Here is a 24,535-nt window from a genome sequence, read left to right as displayed (position 1 = left end):
ATTTGACCCTTTACTGAGTGCTGCTCTGACATTCTAGCAAATGCCCTGGTCTGCTCTTACCCTTTAGAACACTGAGTTGGACCAAGATAGAATTGGCAACTCAGAAATTCCTACCTCCCTAGCAGACCTGACTGAGCCAGCCAAATAGTGGCTACTAGCAATAATATGTTTATCTGAACTAATGAAGTTTTCAGAGGTTCTTTTTGGGGGGGTTTTTGTTTTGTTTGTTTGTTTGTTTGCCTTTTTCTCTGGCAAGGGAGCCTGACAGGCTCCTGGAATCTTCAGTAGGTTCTGGACCTCCAATCTGGGCTCCTACTGACTCTTCATACCCAGCCTAGAGAGTGAGAAGAAAGCTTTTCTCGTGGCTTTCCCTATCTTTTTACTGGGCACTGTGGTGGATGTGAGGGGAACGGTATTTGGCAATTGCCTTTGAATTCGTCGGCTTTGCTTTATCTTTGACAATTATTTGTCTGTGCTGAATCTAGCGGAGAAATTTCTCTGCTCACTTAGCTTGGCCTTGGCTGTACTGAAAATGTTTTTCTGCTGCTACCTATGGAGACCCTAAAGTCAGCAGCATCTCTCTGAACAGATGGGACCACCAGCCTTTTCCAAAACCCTGCTGTCTGCTTAACACTAAATTCAGGTCCCCATGGCAAAAATATGTTGAGTAAGAAAATAGCAACCTGCCCTCTTCCTCACCCCTGCCCCCACGGACCACGCACACCAAACAGCAATTGGGGAGGTGGGTGGCAGTCCTGGTTTCAGAAGCTTTAGATGGTGCCACAGTGATGGGAGGAGCAGCTGGTTTTCCTGAGCTGCGTCTGCTTTGGAAAAAATAAGACCCTCATTAGGAAGAGGTCTATTGAAAATCTCAATCTCTTCATTCCTCAGTCCCTGTGCATCACATTCTTGAGTCTTCCCATCTTCTCCTAATGCTCTCTAAACAAACTCCCCCTGCCTTTCTTCTCATCCTCTTCCACCTACCCCATGACCCTCCTTTAGTCTCTTTCTCTCCCTTGATCTCTCTCTAGTCCTTGCCCTCCCTCTACTCCATAGAATTCCAAGTCTCCTTAGGTGTCTCTCTGGAGCTGAGGGTCTTGCCCTCAGGGCTAGTGCAGGCAGCCTGATTTGATATGATGAAGGCTGTGACGGCTCCCAGGTGGCTCCCAGACAGACATCCTGCATATCTGTCCTGTCCCTCTGCTCTGGGTGCTGAGGTTGAGGACAACATGCTGGTTCCCACTGCGCGTCCTCCTCCGTCCTTGCAGTAACTCCTTCCCTTATTTTGTGTATCTAAGGCTACAGCAGTGTCTTTCAAATTCCCTGGACAATATTAGATGGACAATATTAGATGAAAAAAGAAACATGTTAATATGGTTCTCTTTGCATTCTACCTGAACCACCTCCCAACATCTGACTCCATGAGTTCCTAGAATTTAAAGGAATTCAGTCCCCTCTCTACACCCTTGAGTTGTTTACATTCTTAAAACAGCTTTATTCCTTCTTGCTCTACCCCAGGGCTTGCCTCCATCAGCCTCTCCCCCACCACACTAATACCCAGAGCTTCTTACCACTGATCCCAAGTCACAAGCAAGGCTTTTTCTGGAGTATTAGCTCTGAGAACATGACTTTTGGCAACTCTTGCATCAAATCAAAACTTTATGTATCTTAAAGTTCCATTACATTTCATCTAGCCCTAGTCAGTTTTTGAGGTGTTAGTGGTTGTTATGTTCCTGCTATATCCCTGCTTCTCTGCCTCCTCCTCCAACCTTTCAGAGGCCTAGAATTCCATCGGATGATTCTCTAAAAAGCAAGACTTGAGAAACCCAAAAGATAGACTTAGCTTACTTTCTCTCTCTCTCTTTTCAATCAAGACTTTAATAAAGCAATTTAAGGTTCACAGCAAAATTAAGGGGAAGTAACAGAGATTTTCCATATCCACCTGCCCCCACGCATACATAGCCTCCCGCATTCTCAATACGCCCCACCAGAGTGGTACATTTGTTACAACTGATGAACTTACATAGACACATCGTAATCACCCAAAGTCCATAGTTTACATTATGGTTCATTCTTGGTGTCATACATTTTATAGGTTTGGACAAATGTGTAATGACATGCATCTATCACTATAATATCATACAGAGTATTTTCACTGCTCTGACAATCCTCTGTGCTCTGCCTAGTCATCCTTCCTCACACACATCCATCTCATGGCAACCACTGATCCTTTTACTATTGCCATCAGTTTTTCCTTTTCCAGAGTGTCTTATAGTTGGAATTATATAGTATGTAGACTTTTCGGAATGGCTTCTTTCACTTAGTAATATGCATTTGAGTTTCCTCAATGTCTTTTCATGGCTTGATGCCTCATTTCTTTTCAACACTCAATAGTATTCCATTGTCTGAATGTACCACGGTTTATTTAGCCTAATGAAGGACATCTTGGTGGCTTCCGACTTTTGGCAATGATGGATAAAGTTACTGTAAACATCTGTGTGCAGATTTTTGTGTGGATGTAAGTTTTCAGCTCCTTTGGGTAAATACCAAGTAGCATGACTGCAAGATCATACGGTATGAGTCTGTTTAGTTTAGTAAGAAACAAACTGTCTTCCAAAGTGGGCTCACTCTCTTTTTATGCCTTTCCCCTCTCCCTCCAAGGAGGGCTTCTTTCTTTCAATTAGTTCTTTGGCATTCTTGGCTTCTAAGCTGGATCTGTGATCATATCCCCTGCAGGGGATAATTTCTGTCAGGCTCTTTCCTGTTCTGATTCTCAACCCTGACACCCACACCAATGTCGGGCCCCTCCAAAAGCATTGGCTTGTGGCTAACTCCTCCCAGTAGCTCATCATGAACTATTGACAGCTGGCCAGACACCAAGTCCCTGAAGGGCATAGGGTTGGGACTCTAGGGAAGGGGGATCAGTTTAAGTAGCAGATAGTGACAATTTGTTCTCTAAACAGCAGAGATGTAATAACATAACTTAATGCTGAATCAAAGGAAATAGAGTCAAACTCCAAACCAATGTGATTTGCAACTTGGAATAAAAGCAACGTGTCTTAATTTAAATGTCAGGCCCACTGCTGAGTGATGATTTAATAACTTTTATGAGGGATCTTGTCACAGCAAATTCAACACTGGAATAGAATGACTCAGATAGGATGTTAGAAATGATACAGAAGAGCACAAAAGGGAACAGGCTTATCTCAGGGCTTATCCAGAAGCTTTGCATAAAGCTAATTTGCAGTTAGTACCTCTTCTCTCCCCCTACCCTGCTGCCCAGTCTTTCTCTTCACAGATTCCTACGCATGTATGTAGACACCTGGGGATTATGTCTACGTACAGCTCACTGCAGTATTTTCTGGGGACACAGGTCCTTGAACACTTGTAGCATGGAGGCTCAGAGTCAGCGCATTCAATCTGAAAGGCAAGGTAGCAGTGAGCCTGGCTGTTTCTGAAGGTGATCTCAAAAACTCATCTGGTCCTATTGCTCTGTCTTTAGGCAGGTACTTAATTATTTTCTCTCATTTTAAGGGTGAGAGAGCTGAGATCCAGTGGGGTTAAGTGATTTCTTCAAAGACTCCAGTTTCCTGACTCCCAGGGTATCAGTGCTTCCTTCTCAGTACCTTGTGAGATCTGTCCTTGACCTTCCCCAGCTTCCCTGGGCTAGCACACTAGAATGCTCAAGGCTAACCAAGCCCCAGTTCCAGCCAGCATCCCAGATCAGTAAGGAACTATGCATAACTGTTCTTAAGGGAGAAGAATCCACTCTACTGGGGTAAACTTTCAGTCATTAAGATTCATTTTGGAGGTAATTCAAAGTGTAAATATCTGGTGTTTTCCTAGATGATAGTTGCTCAACCTTAAAAATACTGACATTTTTGTCCACATCATTTTTTGTTGTGGAAGGCTCCTTTGTGTATTGTTGGATGTGTAACAACATCCCTGGCGTCTGGTTAACCAGTGTCTGACTATAGCATAAAACTATCTCCAATCCCTTTTACACAGAACTTTTAGGTTAATCTTCCCAAACTGTACCTCTAACCCAGTGGTTCTTAACAGAAAGCTATCCATCCCCAACCTCCACCCCCAGGGACATTTGGCAATGTCTGTCGATATTCTTGGTTTCCACAGTTCAGTGGGAGAGGGATAAGTTGCAGACATCTAACAGGTGGAGGCCAATGTGCTGCAATGCACAAACAACCCTCCCCACCCCCACCATAAACAACCAAGAATTTTTTGGCCCCAAATGTCAACAGTGCCAAGGTTGAGAAGCCTTGCTCTCTCATATCATTCTCTGACCAGAGACTTTCCATTGTTCCCCACTCCTTGTGGGAAAGATGACAGATGTCATGGTCCCTCCATGAAATTCAGCTTATTATTCAGCTTATTTGCCATCTACAGCTTCTTTTCTGAAACAACGCTGAATGGAGTGCTGTCTGTAAAACATGTGGTCTTCTTTTTCACTTATGTAACTTGGCTCACACCAAGCACTTCCACTGCCCACAATGCCCCTTCCCACTAGTAAAGTCTAACTGAAACACCATCTCCTCAATAAAACCCTGCCTGAGCCTGAATCCACCCAGCTACAAGTGATTCTTTCCCTGGGGATCTTACTGTGGTACTTTACTTATATGTTTCAAAGCATTTAACACATTCATAGTAGAATGGAAATTTTGAGTTGAAAGGTACTTTTAGAAACATCTCTGGTAAAATTCCCTTCACTTTAAGAAAAGGAAATTGAGACCCAGAAAGGTGAAGTGATTAGTTGAAGGTATCATCATTTTTCATAAAACTTGGACCATAGTACTTCGTATCCTTGACTATCCACTCTCCTGGCATGGTTGAAATGGGTGACCACGGACTTAGTCCTGGTATTCAAATCTCAACTTTGACATTTGTAAGTTGATAAAGTAATTTACCTCTCTGATACTCAGTTTCTTCAGCTGTAAATGAAAATAATCATGGCTGTTGTGAGAATCAAATGAGATGGTGTATTAAAAATGTCTGGCACAGAGTAGGTACTTAATAAATATTTGTCAGATGTATAGAAGAATCAACAGTACTTCAAGGAATAAGATTACAGATTGGCGATGGTCTATGGGACTTCACTAAAAGGTGATTGGGGGTGAAATGTGGCAGCTCATTGCCACTGCCCCCTACTTTTGCATCATTCCATAGAAAACACCTGTTCCTCTGTAGGCCATCAGACCGGTATCCAAGCTTTCTGGTGAGTAAGTGAGTAATGGCAGCAGCTTTCAACTTGGAAATGTAGTTCTTAAAAGGTTTGCTTTTTTTCCCCTTTTGCAATGCTAGTGATGTAACCTCTCTGTTCCCTCAAGCAGGTAACAGGCAGGGTTGTGAGGAAAGGACTGGATAAAATATGTATTTCCTCTATTTCTCCTTGGTTTCCTGTGTGGCAGCAGCCTTGGACTTAGATGTTGTTCAGTGGCCTAGTAAGTGTCTCTGTGAGGGGAAACTCTTAGTGCACTTATTGGTGGCAATGGAGGGAACTTTGGTGTTGGCTCCTAGCCCAGTGGTACCTGGTTCTGACTTGACTTCAATAAGGTTTATTAAGGCCTTTTAAGCCAGCTCTTTGCTCTGGAGCTGCCCACTCTGTCAGCTTTCTTCCTGCTTAGAGCTTTGGGGTAATGGCATACTATGCATTTATTCCTTTCATTTACAGAAAAAAGTCTTTCCCTGGTCCCAGGGTACATGTACCTAATAGAAATATCCCTGCTACTTCAATGGAGGGATGACTTGATAGGCAACTGAAGAAACAGAATGAGACTTCTGAAGCCTTGTCTACACTAGACTGGGAGCATGCCAGAGAGGAGGAAGCTTCCTGATAGTGGGCCCACCTCAGAGCTGGCTCTTGTCTTCTCTGCCATGTGAGCACAAGAAGATTTTGATTAGAGGGGCTAGGAGAGAAGCTCAGGTGAGTCTACTGCAAATTGATTTGAGTCTCTCTTTAGGGTTTACAGGGTACATGTCCTGTAAGAGGAAAATGGCTTTTGGGAGGATGAGAAAAACAGTAGAGGGCAAAGAACTAGACTGAAAGTAGAGACTTGGTCTGGATCCCTGCCTCTATCTTGCTGTTTCTGAGAGCGTTCCTAGGGCTACAGGCTGAGCCTCACATTCCTGTCTGTGAAGTGGGTACAATAAAGCCCGAAGCCTTCTTCTAAGGATGGCAAAAGTTAAAAGTATGCCCATCTCTAGAGTTTTCACTCTGTGAAACCCAAAGCATTATATAAGACCTCCTACACTTACTGAGTGAGTGAGTGCCCAAGGGAAGGTGCGACAAGATTGGAGCCGGGGATCTCGATCTGCTGGCTGCTTGCCTAAGTATGGTATTCTTCAGTTTACTCTTGCCAGAGTTCTACCATTACTGTTCATGTTGAGGTTACTTTGTAGATAGTTGGATTTCTTTCTTTAAGAAGGCATCTCTTTCAGATTTACCCCCCTCTCTGAAGATTGCATTGTTTCCATAGCTATTATAGTCTGGCTCTCTCGCCATGATTTTGGGTGGGGTGGTGGGACTTTAGGAAATCATATGACTGCTTAAGTCTATTAGTAAAATTACCATCTCCTCTGAAGAACTAAGATTTGACATTTGCCATGGGAGAGTATAAAGGATTCGTTCATTCATTCAAGTACAGAAAGAAAGGTACATAGTACTAATGAGGGCTTCTGATGAGGGAATTTGACCTAGGGAGGTCAGGGAAGGCTTCACTAAGGAATTAATGATTGAGTTGAACTCTGAAGAATAATTGAGGATTGACTAGGCAAGGAGAGTGATGGAAACTGTATGTGTACACATGCACCTGTAGTAAGTATTTTAGGCAGAGGGAGCAGAATGTGCATAGGCCTTATAGTACGTTCCAGAAACAAATAAAATACTACTATAGCTGGTTTTGTAATTTTAATTCAAAATGTAAGCCATAGATTTGTATATTGAGGGTTGAAAATGCAAGTGTACCCATCTTTGAAGTATCACTAAACTAAATCATACTGAACACCCACTGTTGACAGAACATGGGAGGCATTATCAAGAAAGAAACAAATACATTCACACTGTTGAGCCAACAGTCTGGAAGGGGGTCAAGGGGAGATGAAAAATACATGATATGCAAATCTTCCTTCCAACATTTTCCCCAACAGGTACACCTATGTAATATATAGATGAGTTCCTGGAGGGTTACTTGGTTGAGGTGACTTGAGCCCACTGGGGTTAATCAGGGAAGGCTTCTTGGAAGTGCTGAGTCCTGAAGAGTCTTCTAAGAAAGATATGAATTGGTGAATAAGAGGAAAGAAGCTGTTTCTGGCAGAAGAGACAGCATGAATGATGACTTGGTGGTAGAAAGACTATTTGTGAGGTGGGAAATTTGGGATAAATTAGCCTGGCCCTAATGAAAAAGCAAAGCAGCCTAACCTGGGGCCATCTTAGACTCTTTATATGACATGCCAACCAAACAATTTAAAGAAGGAAAGTTAAGGTTCACTGAGCACCATGTGAAGGGAGGTAATTGGTTATTGAAAAGTAAATTGTCATGATGGGAGATAGAACAAGATGGTGGAGTAAGAGTATGTGGAGCTCACAGCCCTCCACAAAACATCAAAAATATGTGTACATGTGGAACAATTCTCACTAAAAACTAACTGGAAACTGGCAGAAGGACTCCTGTACAACCAAGGCTGTAAGAAAGATACACAAATAATTGGGTGGAAAGGGAAGAAAAGTGATTGAGTCAGGACCTATGTCCCTGGGAAGGGACTAAGAAGAAAAGGGAAAATGCATGGGTGGAGACCCAATGTGTGGAATGAGCAGTGAGAGCTACAGATTGGATGCCCCAGTCCTGGGGTCCTACATGTGGGGGACAAGCCACCTTGGCTGTTTGGAGAACCACTGAGACTAACAGGAGGGTGTTGGGAAGCCTGGACTCTACTCATGAGGAACATGTACTCATGCATACATGCTTGCCTGTCCTCTAGGTAAGCCGGAGAGAGGACTGCTGTAGTGTGTTGAGTTACCCACAACTACCTCCCCATACCCCAGACTGAGCTAAGCAAACACTCTGGCTCCACTCACTCCATGTCATAGTGCAGCACTGGATGTGGGGCAGCCATGACCAGGGGGAAGACTAACCACAGGATGCAGAGGTGACCAGGTCCCAGGGCGGAGCCTGGGTGGGGCGGCAGCAGCCATCATTGGCGCTTACTCCAGCAGGGCATCAGGAGCAGCCCAGACTTCTTTTTTTTTAATTGAAGTATAGTCAGTTATAATGTGTCAATTTCTGGCATATAGCATAATGTGTGTGTGTGTGTGTATATATATATATACACATACATACATACATACACACACACATATATATATACACACATATATTTGTTTTCATATTCTTTTTCATTAAAGGTTATCACAAGATATTTAATATAGTTCCTTGTGCTATACAGAATAAATTTGTATTTTATCTATTTTTATATATAGTAGTTAATATTTGCAAATCTTGAATTCCCAAATTTATCCCTTCCTACCTTTTTTCCCCCAACTACCATAAGATTGTTTACTATGTCTAGGAGTCTGTTTCTGTTTTGTAGATAAGTTCATTATGTCTTTTTTTTTTTTAAGATTCCACATATGAGTGATACCTTATGGTATTTTTCTTTCTCTTTCTGGCTTACTTCACTTAGAATAACATTCTCTAGGGACATCCATGTTGCTGCAAACGGCATTGTTTTCTTCTTTTTATGTCTGAGTAGTATTCCATTGTATAAATATACCACATCTTCTTTATCCAGTCACCTGTTGATGGACATTTAGGCTGTTTCCATGTCTTGGCTGTTGTAAATAGTGCTGCTATAAACATTGGGCTGCATGTATCTTTTTGAATTAAATTTCCCTCTGAATATATGCCCAGAAGTGGGATTACTGGATCATATGGTAAGTTTATTTTTAGTTTTTTGAGGAATCTCCATACTGTTTTCCATAATGGCTGCACCAAACTACATTCCCACCAGTAGTGTAGGAGGGTTCCATTTTCTCCACATCTTCTCCAACATTTATTGTTTGTTTGTTTTTTGGCTTTTTAAAAATTTTTCTTATTGAGTTATAGTCAGTTTACAATATTGTATCAATTTCCAGTGTAGAGCACAATTTTTCAGTTATACAGGAACATACATATATTCATTGTCACATACTTTTTCACCATGAGCTACCACAAGATCTTGTATACATTCCCCTGTGCTCTACAGTATAATCTTGTTTATCTATTATATATATACCTGTCAGTATCTACAAATTTCGAACTCCTAGTCTGTCCCTTCCCACCCTCTTCCCCCTGGCAACCACAAGTTTGTATTCTATGTCTATGTATTATCTGTGAACTTTTCAATAATGGTCATTCCGACTGGTGTGAAGTGATGCCTCACTGTAGTTTTGATATGCATTACTCTGATAATTAGCGATATTGAGCATTTTTTTCATGAGCCTATTGGCCATTTGTATGTCTCCATTGGAGAATTGCTTGTTTAGGTCCTCTGCCCATTTTTGGATTGGGTTGTTTGGTTTTTTTTGTTATTAAGTTGTATGAGCTATTTATATATTCTGAAAATTAAACCTTTGTCGGTTGCATCATTTGCAAATATTTTCTCCCATTCCATAGGTTGTCATTTTGTCTTGCTTATGGTTTCCTTTGCTGTGCAAAAGCTTATAAGTTTAATTAGGTCCTATTTGTTTATTTTTGTTTTTATTTCTATTGCATGGGTAGACTGCCCTAAGAGAACATTGCTAAGATTCATGTCAGAGAATGTTTTGCCTATGTTTTCTTCTAGGAGGTTTATAGTGTCTTGTCTTATATTTAAGTCTTTAAGCCATTTTTAGTTTATTTTTGTGTATAGTGTAAGGGAGTGTTCTAACAGCATTGATTTACATGCAGCTGTCCAGTTTTCCCAACACCATTTGCTGAAGAGACTGTCTTTTCTCCATTGTTCTCCATTGTATATTCTTGCCTCCTTTGTTGAAGATTAATTGACTGTAGGTCTGTGGGTTTATTTCTGGGCTCTCTATTCTGTTCCATTGATCCATATGTCTGTTTTTATGCCAATACCACACTGTTTTGATTACTATAGCTCTGTAGTATTATCTGAAGTCTGGGAGGGTTATTCCTCCAGCTTTGTTCTTCTTCAGTATGACTTTGACAATTCTGGCTCTTTTGTGATTCCATTGGTAATAAAAATTTTAACTGAATTAGGGAAAAGAAGAGATGTACAGAGTGAAAATTTTAGCAAGGAACTATAAAATATAAAAGAGACTCAATCAAAATGAAGAATTCAAAGCTGAAATTAAAAGAATCTAAAGGAAAGGAGAAATTACACTAGAAAAGGCAAATACATTGTAAAGACTGAGGATAAACTACTCAGGCCAATATGAAGAATAAAAGACAAAAATTATAAAAAGCAACTATAACCACAATAAACAATTAAGGGATAAACATGAAGATGTAAAATATGATATCAAAAACACGAAATGTAGAGAAAGGGAGTAAATAATGTAGATCTTTTAGAATGTGTTTGAACTTAAGTGATTACCAGTTTAAACAAGTAGATATACTTAGAGGTCAACATATATGAACCACATGGTAGCCACAAATCAAAAACCTACAATCAATATACAAAAACTAAAAGAAAGGAACTCAAGCATACTGCAAAAGAAAATCACCAAACCACAATTAGAAAAACAAAAAGAAGAAATGGACAAAGAAGAATTGCAAAAAAAACAACTGAAAATGAGGAATAAAATCGCAATAAGTACATACGTATCAATAATTACTTTAAATGTCAATAGACTAAATGCTCTGATGAAAAGACATAGGGTGGCTGACTAGATAAAAATAAAACAAACTGCATTCCCACCAGTAGTGTAGGAGGGTTCCCCTTTCTCCACAGCCTCTCCAGCATTTGTCATTTGTGGATTTTTGAATGACGGCCATTCTGACTGGTGTGAGGTGATACCTCATTGTAGTTTTGATTTGCATTTCTCTGATAATTAGTGATATTGAGCATTTTTTCATGTGCCTTTTGATCATTTGTATGTCTTCCTTGGAGAATTGCTTGTTTAGGTCTTCTTCCCATTTTTGGATTGGGTTGTTTATTTTTTCTTATTGAGTCATATGAGCTGCTTATATATTCTGGAGATCAAGCCTTTGTTGGTTTCATTTGCAAAAATTTTCTCCCATTCCGTAGGTTGTCTTCTTGTTTTCTGGTTTCCTTTGCTGTGCAGAAGCTTGTAAGTTTCATTAGGTCCCATTTGTTTATTCTTGCTTTTATTTCTTCTAGGAGAAAATTTTTGAAATGTATGTCAGATAATGTTTTGCCTATGTTTTCCTCTAGGAGGTTTATTGTATCTTGTCTTATGTTTAAGTCTTTGATCCATTTGGTGCAGCCACTATGGAAAACAGTGTGGAGATTCCTCAAAAGACTAGGAATAGACTTACCATATGACCCAGGAATCCCACTCCTGGGCTTGTATCCAGAAGGAACCCTACTTCAGGATGACACCTGCACCCCAATGTTCATAGCAGCACTATTTACAATAGCCAAAACATGGAAACAGCCTAAATGTCCATCAACAGGTGACTGGATAAAGAAGATGTGGTATATTTATACAATGGAATACTACTCAGCCATAGAAACCAACAACATAATGCCTTTTGCAGCAACATGGATGTCCCTAGAGAATGTTATTCTAAGTGAAGTAAGCCAGAAAGAGAAAGAAAAATACCATATGAGATAGCTCATATGTGGAATCTAAAAAACAAAAACAAAAACAAACAAACAAACAAAAACAAAGCATAAATACAGGACAGAAATAGACTCATAGACAGAGAAAACAGACTTGTGGTTGCCAGGGGGGTGGAGGGTGGGAAGGGATAGACTGGGATTTCAAAATTGTAGAATATATAAACAAGATTACACTGTATAGCACAGGGAAATATACACAAAATGTTATGATAACTCACAGAGAAAAAATGTGACAATGAGTGTGTATATGTCCATGAATGACTGAAAAATTGTGCTGAGCACCGGAATTTGACACAACATTGTAAAATGATTATAAATCAATAAAAAATGTATTAAAAAACAATATTCTTCAATATATTGCCTAAAAGAGACTCACTTCAGAGCAGAAGAGATGCAGATTGAAATGGGGACAATGGGAAAAGATATTTTATGCAAATGGAAATGACAAGAAAGTCAGGGTAGGAATACACTTATCAGGCAAGACAGACTAAAACTACGTCTATAGTGAAGGACAAACAAAGGCATTATATATTGATAAAAGGATCAATACAAGAAGAGGATATTACACTTGTTAACATATACACACCCAATACAGGAGCACCTAAACATATGAAGCAAATACAGACATAAATGGAGATATTGACAATGACACATTAATAGTAGGAGACTTTATCACCCCTCTAACGTCAATGGATAGATCATCCAGACAGAAAATCAATAAGGCAACAGAGATCCTAAACGACACAATAGGCCAATTGAATTTAATTGATATCAACAGGATGCTACCTCTAAAAAAGCAGAACACATTCTTTTCAAGTGCACTTGGAACTTTCTCCAGGATAGATCACATTCTAGGTTATAAAACGAGCCTCAACAAATTCAAGAGGATGAAAATTATATCAAGCATCTTTTCTGACCACAATGATATAAAACTCATAATCAGTTATAAAAAACTCAAAATCAGTTATAGGAATAAAAATGGGAAAAGAACATGTGGAGACAAAAAAAAAAAAAACATGCTACTAAAAAAACCAATGGGTCAATGAAGAAATCAAAGAGGAAGTCAGAAAACACCTCAAGACAAATGAAAATGGAAACACAATACTCCATAATCCATGAGATTCAGCAAAAGGTGTTCTAAGAGGGAAGTTCATAGCTATATAGGTCTTCCTCAAGAAACAAGAAAATTTTCAAATAAACAACCAAACCTACCACCTAAAGGAATTAGAAAAAAAAAACAAAAACAAAAAACAAAAGCCAAAGTCAGCAGAAGGGAGGAAATAATAAAGATCAGAGAGGAAATAAATAAAATAGAGACTTTAAAAAATAGAAAAGATCAATGAAAACAAGATCTGATTATTTTAAAAGATAAACAAAATTGATAAACTTTTACCCAGGCTCACCAAGAAGAAAAGAGAGGACACAAATAAAATAAGAAATGAAAGAGGAGAAATAACAATGAATACCACAGAGAGACAAAAAATGAGAATAATATGAATAATTATATGCCAACAAATTAGACACCCTGGAAGAAAGAGACACATTTCCAGAAACATACAACTTGCCAAGATTTAATCAAGAAGAAACAGACAATTTGAACAGACTGATCACTAATAGTCAAATTGAATTTGTAATTAAAAAAAAACTTTCTGCAAGCAAAAATGCAGGACTTGGGGGGAGGGAGGGTATAGCTCAGTGGTAGAACTCATGCTTAGCATGCACAAGGTCCTGGGTTCAATCCCCAGTACCTCCATCTAAATAATAAATAAATAAAACCTCTACCTCCCTCGTCTCCTCCTCCCCCCAAAAAATTAAAAAGAAAAAAGTGCAAGACTGGACAGCTTCACATGGAAATTCCACCAAACATATAAAGAAAAGCTGATACCTATGCTTCTCAAACTATTCAAAAAAGTTGAAGAGGAGGAACACTTCCAGATTCAATCTATGAGGCCAGCATTACCCTGATACCAAAAGCAGACAAAGACAACTACAAAAAAGGAAAATTAAAGGCCAATATCTTTGATGAACATAGATGCAAAAATCTCAACAAAATATTAGCAAACGATATCCAACAATATATAAAAGGGATCATTCACTATGATCAAGTGGGATTTATTCCAGGGATGCAAGGATGCTTCAATATTCACAAATCAATCAATGTGATACACAAATTAATAAAAAGGATAAAAATTACATGATCATCTCAATAGATGCAGAAAAAACATTTGACAAAATTCAATATCCATTCAACATCTATTCATCAAACACTCTCATCAAAGTGGGTATAGAGGGAACATATCTCAACATAGTAAAGGCCATTTATGGCAAACCCTTAGCTACCATCACACCCAATAGTAAAGAGCTGAAAGCCTTTCCTCTAAATTCAGGAACAAGGCAAGGATGCTCACTCTTGCTGCTTCTATTTAACATAGTACTGGAACTCTTAGCCACAGCAATCAGACAAGAAAAGAAATAAAAAGCATCCAAACTGGAAGGGAAGAAGTAAAACTGTCACCATTTACAGATAACATGATACTATATATAGAAAATCCTTAAATCTCCACCAAAAAACTATTAGAATAATTGAATTCAGTAAAGTTGCAGGATACATGATGAATATATAGAAATCAGTTGCTTTTCTATACATTGTTTATGAACTATCAGAAAGAGAAAGTTTAAAAAGTACATTTTAAAATTACATCAAAAGGAAATAAAATACTTAGTAATAAACTTAACCAAAGAGGTGAAAGACCTATACTCTGAAAATTATAACACTGATGAAGGAAATTGAAGATGATACGAACTAACATAAAGATATCTCATGCTCTTGAGTTAGAAGAATTAATATTGTTAAAATGGCCAAACTACCCAAAGCAATCTGCAGGTTTATTGCAATTTCCATCAAAATGCCCATGACATTTTCACAGAGCTAGAACAAAAAAATCCTAAAAATCATATGGAGTCACAAAAGACTCCAAATTGCCAAAACAATCTTGAGAAAAAAGAGCACACTCTGAGGTATAACCCGCCCAGATCTTAGACTATACTATAAAGATATAGTAATCAAAACAGCATGATACTGGCACAAAAACAGACACATAGATCAATGGAACACAATAGAGTACCCAGAAATAAACCCACTCACTTATGGTCAATCTACAACAAAGGAGGCAAGAATACACAATGGAGAAAAGACTGTCTCCAATAAGTGGTGCTGGGAAAACTGGAAAACTACATGTAAACCATACGATTTCTCACACCATATACAAAAATAGTGAAAATGGATTAAAGATCTAAATGTTGAACCTGAAACCATAAAATTCCTAGAAGAGAACACAGTGAGAACACTCTTTGACATAAATTGTAGCAGTATTTTTTGGATCTATCTCTTAAGGCAATAGAAATAAAAGCAAAAATAAACAAAATTTAAGCTTAAAAGCATCTACACAGCAAAGGAAACCATTGACCAAACAAAAAAAACAACCTATGGAATGGAAGAAAGTATTCACAAATAATAGGACCTACAAGTGGTTAATATCCAAAATATACAAACAGCTCATACAACTCAAAATTAGAAAAAGAAACAACCCAATCAAAAAGTGGGTAGAAGATCTGAATACACATTTTTTTTCAAAGAAGATATACAGATGACCAACGGGCACATGAAAACATGCTTAACATCACTAATTATCAGAGAAATTCAAATCAAAACAGTAAGATATCACCTCACACCTGTCAGAATGGCTATCATCAAAAAGTCTACAAATAACAAATGTTGGTGAGGATGTGGAGGAAAAGGAACCATCATACACTGTTGGTGGGAATGTAAATCGGTGCAACCACTTTGGAGAACAGTGTGGAGTCTCCTTAAAAACTAAAAATAGAACTACCATCTGAAAATTCTGCCATTTTCAGTAATGTGAATAGACCTAGAGAATATTATTCTTGGTGAGATAAGTCAGACAGAGAAAGACAAATACTGTACATAATATCACTTACATGTGGAATCTAAAAAATAAAACAAATGTAGATATTTGGCAAAACAGAAACAGACTCACAGATATAGAATACAAACTCACCATTACCAGTGGGGAGGGACAAGATAGTGGTATGGGATTAAGAGATAGATACATACTACTATATATAAAGGAGGTAAGCAACAAGGATATATTGTATAGCACAGGAAATTATAGCCATTATCTTATAATAACTTTTAATGGGGTATAATCTGGAGTGATAAAAGTACTGAATCACTATGCTGTATACCTGAAACTAATATAATATTATAAATCAACTATACTTCAATAAAAAAGTAAATTGTCATGAAGATCAGTCTTAACATCCCCACCTGACTGACTATAGAGAGGATGCGCTTTCTACAATACTGTGAGGTAGGTGAAAGTCTCTACCTACCATTTTTTCTCAGGATTTCTCTGCAATTTTGTATCCTTGGGCTTCCACTCCAATTTCTGGACTCCTATAATGCTTAAGCACTTGACTTTAGCAGTTAGTTGGTACTTTGATCCATTGTAATATAGTAGCCCTCTTTCTTTCTTTGGGCATTGACGTTTTCTGACAGATCTCTGAAAAAAACACAAATGCTTCAAAGGAAAGAATCTACCTATGGTAGAATGAATGATAGGAAGTGGGGTGGGTGATTTCGAGCAGGTGACCTTTCCCATTATCTCTCAAACTGAAACTGCCCCCTTAGAAGCTTGGCCTTGATTCCAATGCATATTTCCTCCCTGGATATTGAAAGGTTATGTTAAGATAGAGACATGTAGTAAGGAGCAAGAGATTTGATTTTGCCTGCAAATTTCCTGATGATGCAGGATATAGTTCTTTGTAAACAGTCCATGAACTGTAGTATATCAGCATGGTTAAAAGTGTGGTGCTTTAGAGTTATGATGAGTTAGGGCTTATGTCCTGACTCTACCACTTTCTATCTGTGTGATTTTTCACAGTTGACTTAACCTGTGCCTTGGTTGCCTCATCTTGTATAAAACAGAGATAATAAAATACCTATCTCATACAGTCACTTTAATGATCAATGATATATGTCTAAGGAGCTTAGCATAGTTCTTGACACTTGATCAAGTTGTTCTTGTCATCATTGTCATTAGCATTACCATCACTGCCACCACCCCCACCACCCCCAGGTTCTGACTGTAACAGAATAAAATTTTATAACCTCTTCCTAAGCTAACATCAGCCATTAGCAAAGGGGGAAAGGAGAAAAGAGTAAGCCCAGTCACATTCACTGTTTCCTACTCTCACTTTAACCCCAACATCTCAAAGAGAACATATGAGAAAACAACCCGACCCTCATGTCTCTGTCCGTTTCTACAGGTACCTGTCGGCTTGGCTGGGCCTATTACTGTGCTGGTGGCGGAGCAGCTGCAGCCATGTTGATCTGCACCTGGCTCTCTTGCTTTGCTGGAAGAAACCCCAAGCCTGTCATGTTGGTGGAAAGCATCATGAGGAACACCAATTCTTATGCCATGGAGCTTGACCACTGCCTCAAACCTTGAGCTCTGGCAGATTAGAGAGGGTGGGGAAGAGGAGGGAAGGGAGCCTTGAAAAGAAGTACTCAGGCTAGGGCAGTTGCTACCCACTTGCCAGTAGTGTAGCCTAGTTTGTTCGCATGCTTTTTAACTCACCAGTCATTCCTTTTCACTTTCCCTTAAGTCAGTGGGTCTATAGTTCCTGTCTATCATTTACCCCAAAGCTGAAAGGCTGGGCAGAAACACATGTGCAGGGAGGGGCCAGGAAATGGACAGGGCTGGCTCCTACCACTCCATTCCTTTGGCCCTCCCCTGATGTTTATTGTCATTTCCAAACATGTATGGAGTGCCACTGCCCAAATTTTTGTGACTTTCTCAGGACTGTATCTTGACTCTTCCTCTTTTTTCCTGCTTCTCTTCCTTTCTGGTAGTGAGGAAGCTTGTGGGGAGGGTGACTCCCAGTGGGGAAAACACTAATCAAGGATGCTTGCATACAGTCTAAGACCCCTTCCTCATTATGCTTTAGAATATTTGTAAGAATTCATTTGGTGTTCTGGCTGGGTGACTGGCATCAAAATAGTGGCAAATATTCCATAGTTCCTTACAGATACAGAAATGGTGTTCATCAAATGTTCTGAGCAGAGACTAGCATTTGTTGTGTACTCAATAAAAACAAATTCAAAATGATGATGACAAGGATGTGTCTCCTGGCTCCTTACTGAAATTTCTATTAGAGTTCATTTTTATTGACTAGGAAATTCACAGTGGCCTTTTGCCCCTATAGTCATTCCTAGCATGATAGAAGTTTCTCTGCCGGTTTCAAAGACTACTTATCAAGTGCTTTCCCTTCCATCTGGGGTGAGTTAGATATAAAAGAACACAGCCCTGATGTCACCTAGGGCTGATGTATTTTTAGGCCTGGCCTCCATTCCATCTGTGCTCAAGGCTGACGGATGGTGTAGAAGAATTTGGTGTCTCTCAGGGACAGAATTTATCTCCCCTAACCTCCTTAATTAATTCAGGCTAGCTCTGTTGTTCCATAACTATAGCTTTAGGGACTAGGGAAGGCCTGTGACTCAAAAGGCCAGCTCATCTGTTTCTATTCTTAATCACTCCGGAGTGGTTTGAGTACAACCCGGTATAGCCCTACCTGGAAGGAGAGAAATGGCAAAAATGTGTCTCATTATATGCCATCCTAGGAGGGGTCAGGATCCTTTCATCAGCCTGATGTAGGTGAGTGAATTCAAGCATATATTTCATTCATGAGGTCATTCATTCATTTAGTCACTCATTCAGGACACACTTTTTGAGTATCCTATGATACACTATATTCTGATCTAAATGCTGGGGAAAAAAGATAAAAATACGATTTCTCACCCTAAAAGGCATAGATATTTATCTACATGTCTGTCAATAAATGTAGATAAATAATTGCCAAACAGTGTGTTAAGTGCTACTAACTGAAGGGGAGGGTGGCTAAAGGATCACATAGAGGGGCTATTAAACAAAGTGGGGTGAGTGGGTGAAGGAGTTCATGGGAAAGATTTCTAGAAATGATTCCTAAGATGAGTCTGAGAGATGAATAGGTGGAGTTAGTCACCAAAGGCTAAGAGTGTACTAGACAAGAAAGCATGGAAAGCAGGCAGGGCGTGGAGACATGAAAAAAACATGGTGCCATCACAAGAATGATGAATAGAGGTGTCAAAAGGGAGGTGGCAAAAGCTGAAGCTGAAAAGGGAAATACTAATGGGACCTTCTACACCAGGATAAGGAGTTTGGATTTTATCCTAAAGGAGGGCCATTGAAAGAGAAGTGATATAAACGTATTAGTGTTTTTTTAAAGATTAGTTTGACTAATGTGAAGAGAATGAAAGAGAATAGGGAGAGACTAGAGATACTTCAATAATCTAGGTGTAGGAAGACCAAGTCCTAAACTAAAGTGATGTGGGGCTGGAGCAGGTGGACGAATTTGAAGGAAGATATTTAGAATATTTTGTTACATACCAGAATTAAAATATCTTCTCAATAATTTTATACTGAGTAAATGTTGAAACGATAATATTTGGGATATATTGGTTTAAATAGAGCATATGAAAATTTAAAGAAAGCTATCTAGGATATAGTTCCCAGAGTGCTTGATGTCTCATGGCTATGTGTAGGTGAGGACAAGCTAAAATCTTGGTATGACCACTCTGGGATGTGGCCTATCACCAAGATGAGGACTCATAGAAATAACAGATAGGAAGGAACTGATGATCAAATTCATGTCAAGTATTGTCTTCCCCACGGAACTGGATTAAAGTGTTTAAGGTAAAGCAAACAGAACATATCTCAGTGGGAGGGAAGCAATGTAATTAGGTATGCAGCATCCCTAAGAACAGGTAAAACAGAAATGGAACTGGCTCGAACCTCATTTCTATTGTGTAGACACAATAATGCAACTTGAATTTAGGAGAGCTCAGTGTATGGAGAATAGGTCAAGCACTTAGGAAAACACAGATCAGTCTCTTTAGAAAAGGCAGTCGGATCAGGTGATCTTTCTTCTCAGGCTAGGGACCCTTCTGGAATTCTGCAGGATGGAATTTGTGAAAGTGATGTGTTTAAGTGAGGCTATTGGCAGGAAACAGATGGCATACTCAAGCAGTGTAGCTAGATGAGCTTAATGAAGGGCCTATTTACGGCAGTGCAGGTATCCACAGTGATGGTGGGGCATATAGAGCTGTTATCACCCCCAAAGACCCAAGAGGCAAGGGGAAGAAACCGTATTATTGGAACCCAGCAAGAACTATAGCAGTGCAAGAGGGGCTGCCTGATAGGAGCTGTGCCTTTAGGTAGCACAGTGCGGGTTCTGCCTAAAAGCAACACCGCTGGGAGGGAGACAGGGGCACAAAATCTGTATCTCACTCTCTTCCCACTCTCTGATCTCCCACCAGTGCCCACCATTAGCCAGGCCCCGCCAGATGCCAGCTGGCAAAAAAACAAACAGCCTGTTGCTGCAGTCCTTTGAGGTCAGCCTCCTTTGTCACAGAGCATGGCAGAGAAGGGCAGAAGGCGGACCTTGGGGGTGTGAGCAGCAAATGGAAAATCACAGCTCAGTGAATGTTCTTAGCTCCTGATGCTACCATCCCCTAACGTGTTGCTTCCCAGGAAGTCAATGCTTTGCTGCTCTCTGTGGCCAAAATACCTGAACACACTGTGAAGTAGTTACACCCTAGAGAGGAGACTGAGCAGGAAGGGGTTAATTCCAAAGAACCATTTTAAATGCCTGTCACCTTGTATAAGGTATTAGTTGGAATGTTTCCTCTCTTTTTCCAGGGAAAGAGGACAGGATTGAAAAGGAATGTTTTTCCTGTGAAGAAACCAGGCCTGCAGGGGCTTATATTCAAAGAGGGATCCAGCCCCTTGTTCAATTTGAATTTAAAGTCTTCCCTACCTGTGTCTGGTTTCTTTCCTGCCAAGCCTTGTTTTTGCATAGATGTCTGACTAGCCTGGTTTTTTTTTCCTGTGGCCTAAAGCAGCCTTTTGGATGCTAAGCCTGCCTCCTCTGGCTGCTGTTAAGCAGAGAGGAAAGAGAGCCCGTGGGTCAGGGGGAAGGCTGAGGAGCGAAGTGAGGCTCTCAGGGATGGTGGTTTATTCCGGGCCTAGCAGGCTGGTGTGCTCCCTGCCTGTGCACACAGTTTGAGTCCCAAACCACAGGTCCTTTCTGACTCTTGGAACCACTTAGATCTTGTGTGTAGAGGGGTGAGAGGCGTGAGGCTATTCACCTGGGCTAGCTCAAAACCAACTGAGTATTTCTTAAGAGTTCATTTAGCAAGACATTCCTTCAGTAAAGAATGCCAGATGGCCAGCAACCACCCAAATGGCATGCCTCTGTGTCTGCAGGGTTACAATTTCTCTATCTTGGATGACCCTTGGTATACTACAAGTGTTAAGTCACTCAGCTCTCTCTTGAGTGATGCCCTCTCCCTAATGTCACCCCTCATTACCCCCACTCCCGGAGGAGTAGCTGTGTCCATTGATTTACAGATGCTGGTGACTTCTAAGCAGTGGGTTCTCATCTTGCAAGAGCATGTGCCCTAATCCAAGATGGGCAGGCTCTGGCTTCTGGGTAAGGGAGTTCTGGTCTCTGCAAGAGTAAGTGGTAATACGAGGTTTGGGCTGGATGAGGGGAAGTCCTGAGAGGATGAGAGGGTGAGGAAACTTCTGGAAAGCACGAGCTTTATAAACTGGCCAACAAGTTGCACTACGAGGGAGGGTCTGGCCCCTTCAGAGTGTGATAAAGATCTCTTCTTCAGTTGGACATTCACTTTTGGTGGAAATACTAATATGGAGAAGCTTCAGGATTGTATTTGGTCCCAAGGCAGCCTGTCAGGGTGGAAAAAAAATGGAAGTTTCAAAAACACTAATAGTGAATGCATTTTGTAAACGATGAAAGGCAACACACTCGGTAGCTTGAGGGGAAAGGCGTGCTATTTCTAGAACTCATGATCAATCTCCAACCAGGCCAAGGAAAGCTTTCTTAGCAGACGGGAGGCAGGACCCTTACAAGGCATCATCTCTGCCTTGTGTCCTCGGTTTAATAGCATTTTCTGAGCTGGAGAGGGGCTGAAGTTGAAGGGTATTTATTACTGGCCTCTCTTTCAGATATAGAGAGATGCATTTTCAGCTTCAATTTTCATTTTGTCTTACTTACGAGGTTAGGCTCCCCCAGTGTTGATCTCTTCTCTAAGCGTGACAAACCCCCGCTGAGTCTTCCACACTAACAGCAAATAAACAGTTGCTATGTGTGCACACAAATGATTTAGATTTTCATTATACAGAGCTGCTGATATATCAGGAGGCAGAAGTGGGGAGAGACAAAATGCTTGGTTTTGACTTCAGCACTGTCTCCTTCTCCCTCCCTCTTTATCCAGGAAGGAGGCCCCAGATAACAGAACTCAGAGGAGGGGGCATCGAGGCCAGCTGGCATCCACGGGGCAGCCCACGATGTTCGCTCCCTTTCATGTAGTGTCTCTACTTCCTAAAGACGTGGTGGCAACTACAGAAAGGAAACAAAGCTGGTAGAAAGATCAAGGAGGAAGAAAGAGGGCTAGACAGGTAAATATTGGAATCATTCCAGAGGCACATTGCTTCCTCTCACTGTGGCCTATTAGAATCTCATTTGGGGAATTTTGCAATTCTTTCTGAGATATCTCTTTGTATCTTCTGAGCTAAAATACTGCCCTCTTCTAAACAACATGGTAAAGTGAAGACAGTCCAGGCTTTAGAGTCAGACAGACAGATCAAGGTTTGAATCCCAGCCCAAACATTTCTGAGCTGTGTGTCTTTGGGCAAGTTACTTAACTTCTCTGAGTTCACAAAACTTTCTAAGACAGTATCTCCTATCTGCTGTTGGTCTCCACACTCCCCAGAGCTTCAGAAGGCATTTACTATCCAGTGGCCCCACACCTTTCAGTTTGCACTGATAACTCTAACACAGTAATTTTTAATTCTGGTTCACATTAGAATGCTCTGAGGGGCTTTTAAAAAAGGTTGATGCCTATGTCCCACCCCAGTCCAACTGAGTCAGAATCTCTGGGGGCCACTAGACCATAGTGCCCCATCGCCATTATTGATGCCATCTGCTGACCTCGTAAGCATTGCTCATTCATTGATGACTTCAGCACCTGGCTCACTTTCTTTTTTTCCATCCCTGTTGCTATCATCCTTTTGGAAACTTCAACATCCACGTGAACCTCTTTGCCAACTTCTTGGCCTCTATAGTCTTTGACTTCCTTACCTCCAATGATATTTTTCTTCCACCCAACCTCTGCCACTCCCACTATTGACACTGGCAATAAATTCACCATCACGAAAATCCAGATTTGAAGCCTCCCATTCCTGACCAACATTTCTTATCCTTTCAGCTCATGTTTTTAATATTCCCTCTTTATCAACTCTTTGATCCCATCCTACTTACCCAGTCTAGAGTCCATAGTTCATCAATGTAATCACCTCTTGAATAAATATTCCACTCTTTTGCCCCCGACTCACACTATAACATATTTGTCCAACAAAATCTTAATCCTGGTTAAATTAAATAATCCACCTGCTCCCAACTGTTGACAAAGAAAAACAATAACTGTTCTTGCACACTTTGTCTACACCCACTCCCTTGATGAGTTCATCCAATCTAATGGCTTTAAATTTTATCTATGCTCTTTCTACTCAAAGTATGAGCTATAGTCTAAAAGCATTAGAGATTTAGACTCTCGGGCCCCACCCCAGACCTACTGAATCATAATCTGCATTTTAACAAGATCCTCAGGTGATTCATATGCATTAAAGTTTGAGAAGCACTGATCTATGCAAGTGGTTCTCAGTCCTGATTGGAAATTAGAATCAGCCGGAGAGTTAAAATTCAGCTTATGCCTAGGCCTACTTTCAGAGGTTCTAATTAATTGGTCTAGGGTAGGACCTAGACATACATAAATTTTGTGTCATTGTGTGGTTTTAACATGTAGCTATAATTGAGAACAACTGACTTAATTATTGATGACTCCCAAGTTAACATCTCTAAGCCAAATTTCTCCTATGAACTCCAGGCTCATAAGTTCAACTACATACTCCACAACTCTACTTGGATGTCCAATAAACTTGACATATTGTACATATCCACAACCAAGATTCAAACCTTTCTCCTTAAATATGCTCCTTGTAAATTTTCTCTATCTTAGTAAGTAGATGGCACCATATTTACCTGGTTTGCCCCCTACCTCCTAGGGTGGCTCTTCTCATTTTTTTCTGGCTCTTCTGCCTCTGTTCTGCCTCTTAATGTTAAAATGCTCTAAGGTACATTGCTTAAGTTACTCCCCCAGGTGATCTCATCTCTGTGCTGATGACACTCCAATTTAAACATGGTCAGATTGCTCAAATTTAACCCGTGCAAAAGAAAATTATAGTTTTCTTTCCCCCTTCTCCAAAAAGTTGCTCCCACCCAAAATTTGGAAATAATCTCTGATTTCTTTCTTTCCCTTGGTGCCTACCTCCAATCCCATGTGCAAATTCTATCACTTCTACCTACAAAATATATTCCTTATCTTCCTACTTCTCTTATCTCTACTACAATCATCCTAAGATATTAATGATTCAAAAAGTCTTAGCAATATGGGACTAAAAGGGGATATTCTAACCTGATAATGGATATCTATCAAGCCTTCATCTAACATCATACTAAATAATGAATTTTA

At 40.1% G+C, this 24,535-nt stretch overlaps 1 protein-coding gene across 5 annotated transcripts in view; it reads left to right on the top strand.

Moving 5' to 3' along the window:
- LHFPL1 (LHFPL tetraspan subfamily member 1) overlaps window positions 1-24,535 on the top strand; it is a 161,504-nt gene that overhangs the window by 31,912 nt on the left and 105,057 nt on the right. For 2 of the 5 annotated variants that reach the window (XM_006193308.3, XM_006193307.3), the window contains one exon: window positions 17,152-17,987. The exons of 2 other annotated variants lie outside the window; for them this stretch is intronic. In XM_006193308.3, coding sequence (XP_006193370.1) covers window positions 17,152-17,333 — 182 coding nt within the window. In that variant the 3' untranslated portion in view covers window positions 17,334-17,987. Of the gene's footprint in view, window positions 1-17,151; window positions 17,988-22,369; window positions 22,404-24,535 lie in introns of those variants that run through there. One more of the 5 variants, XR_004317808.1, reaches the window with a different exon arrangement.

This window comes from Camelus ferus, chromosome X, assembly GCF_009834535.1.
Source record: "Camelus ferus isolate YT-003-E chromosome X, BCGSAC_Cfer_1.0, whole genome shotgun sequence".
Lineage (NCBI taxonomy): Eukaryota > Metazoa > Chordata > Mammalia > Artiodactyla > Camelidae > Camelus > Camelus ferus.
Note: the sequence above shows the minus strand (reverse complement) of the source record. Positions and strands in the feature narration are given on the sequence as shown.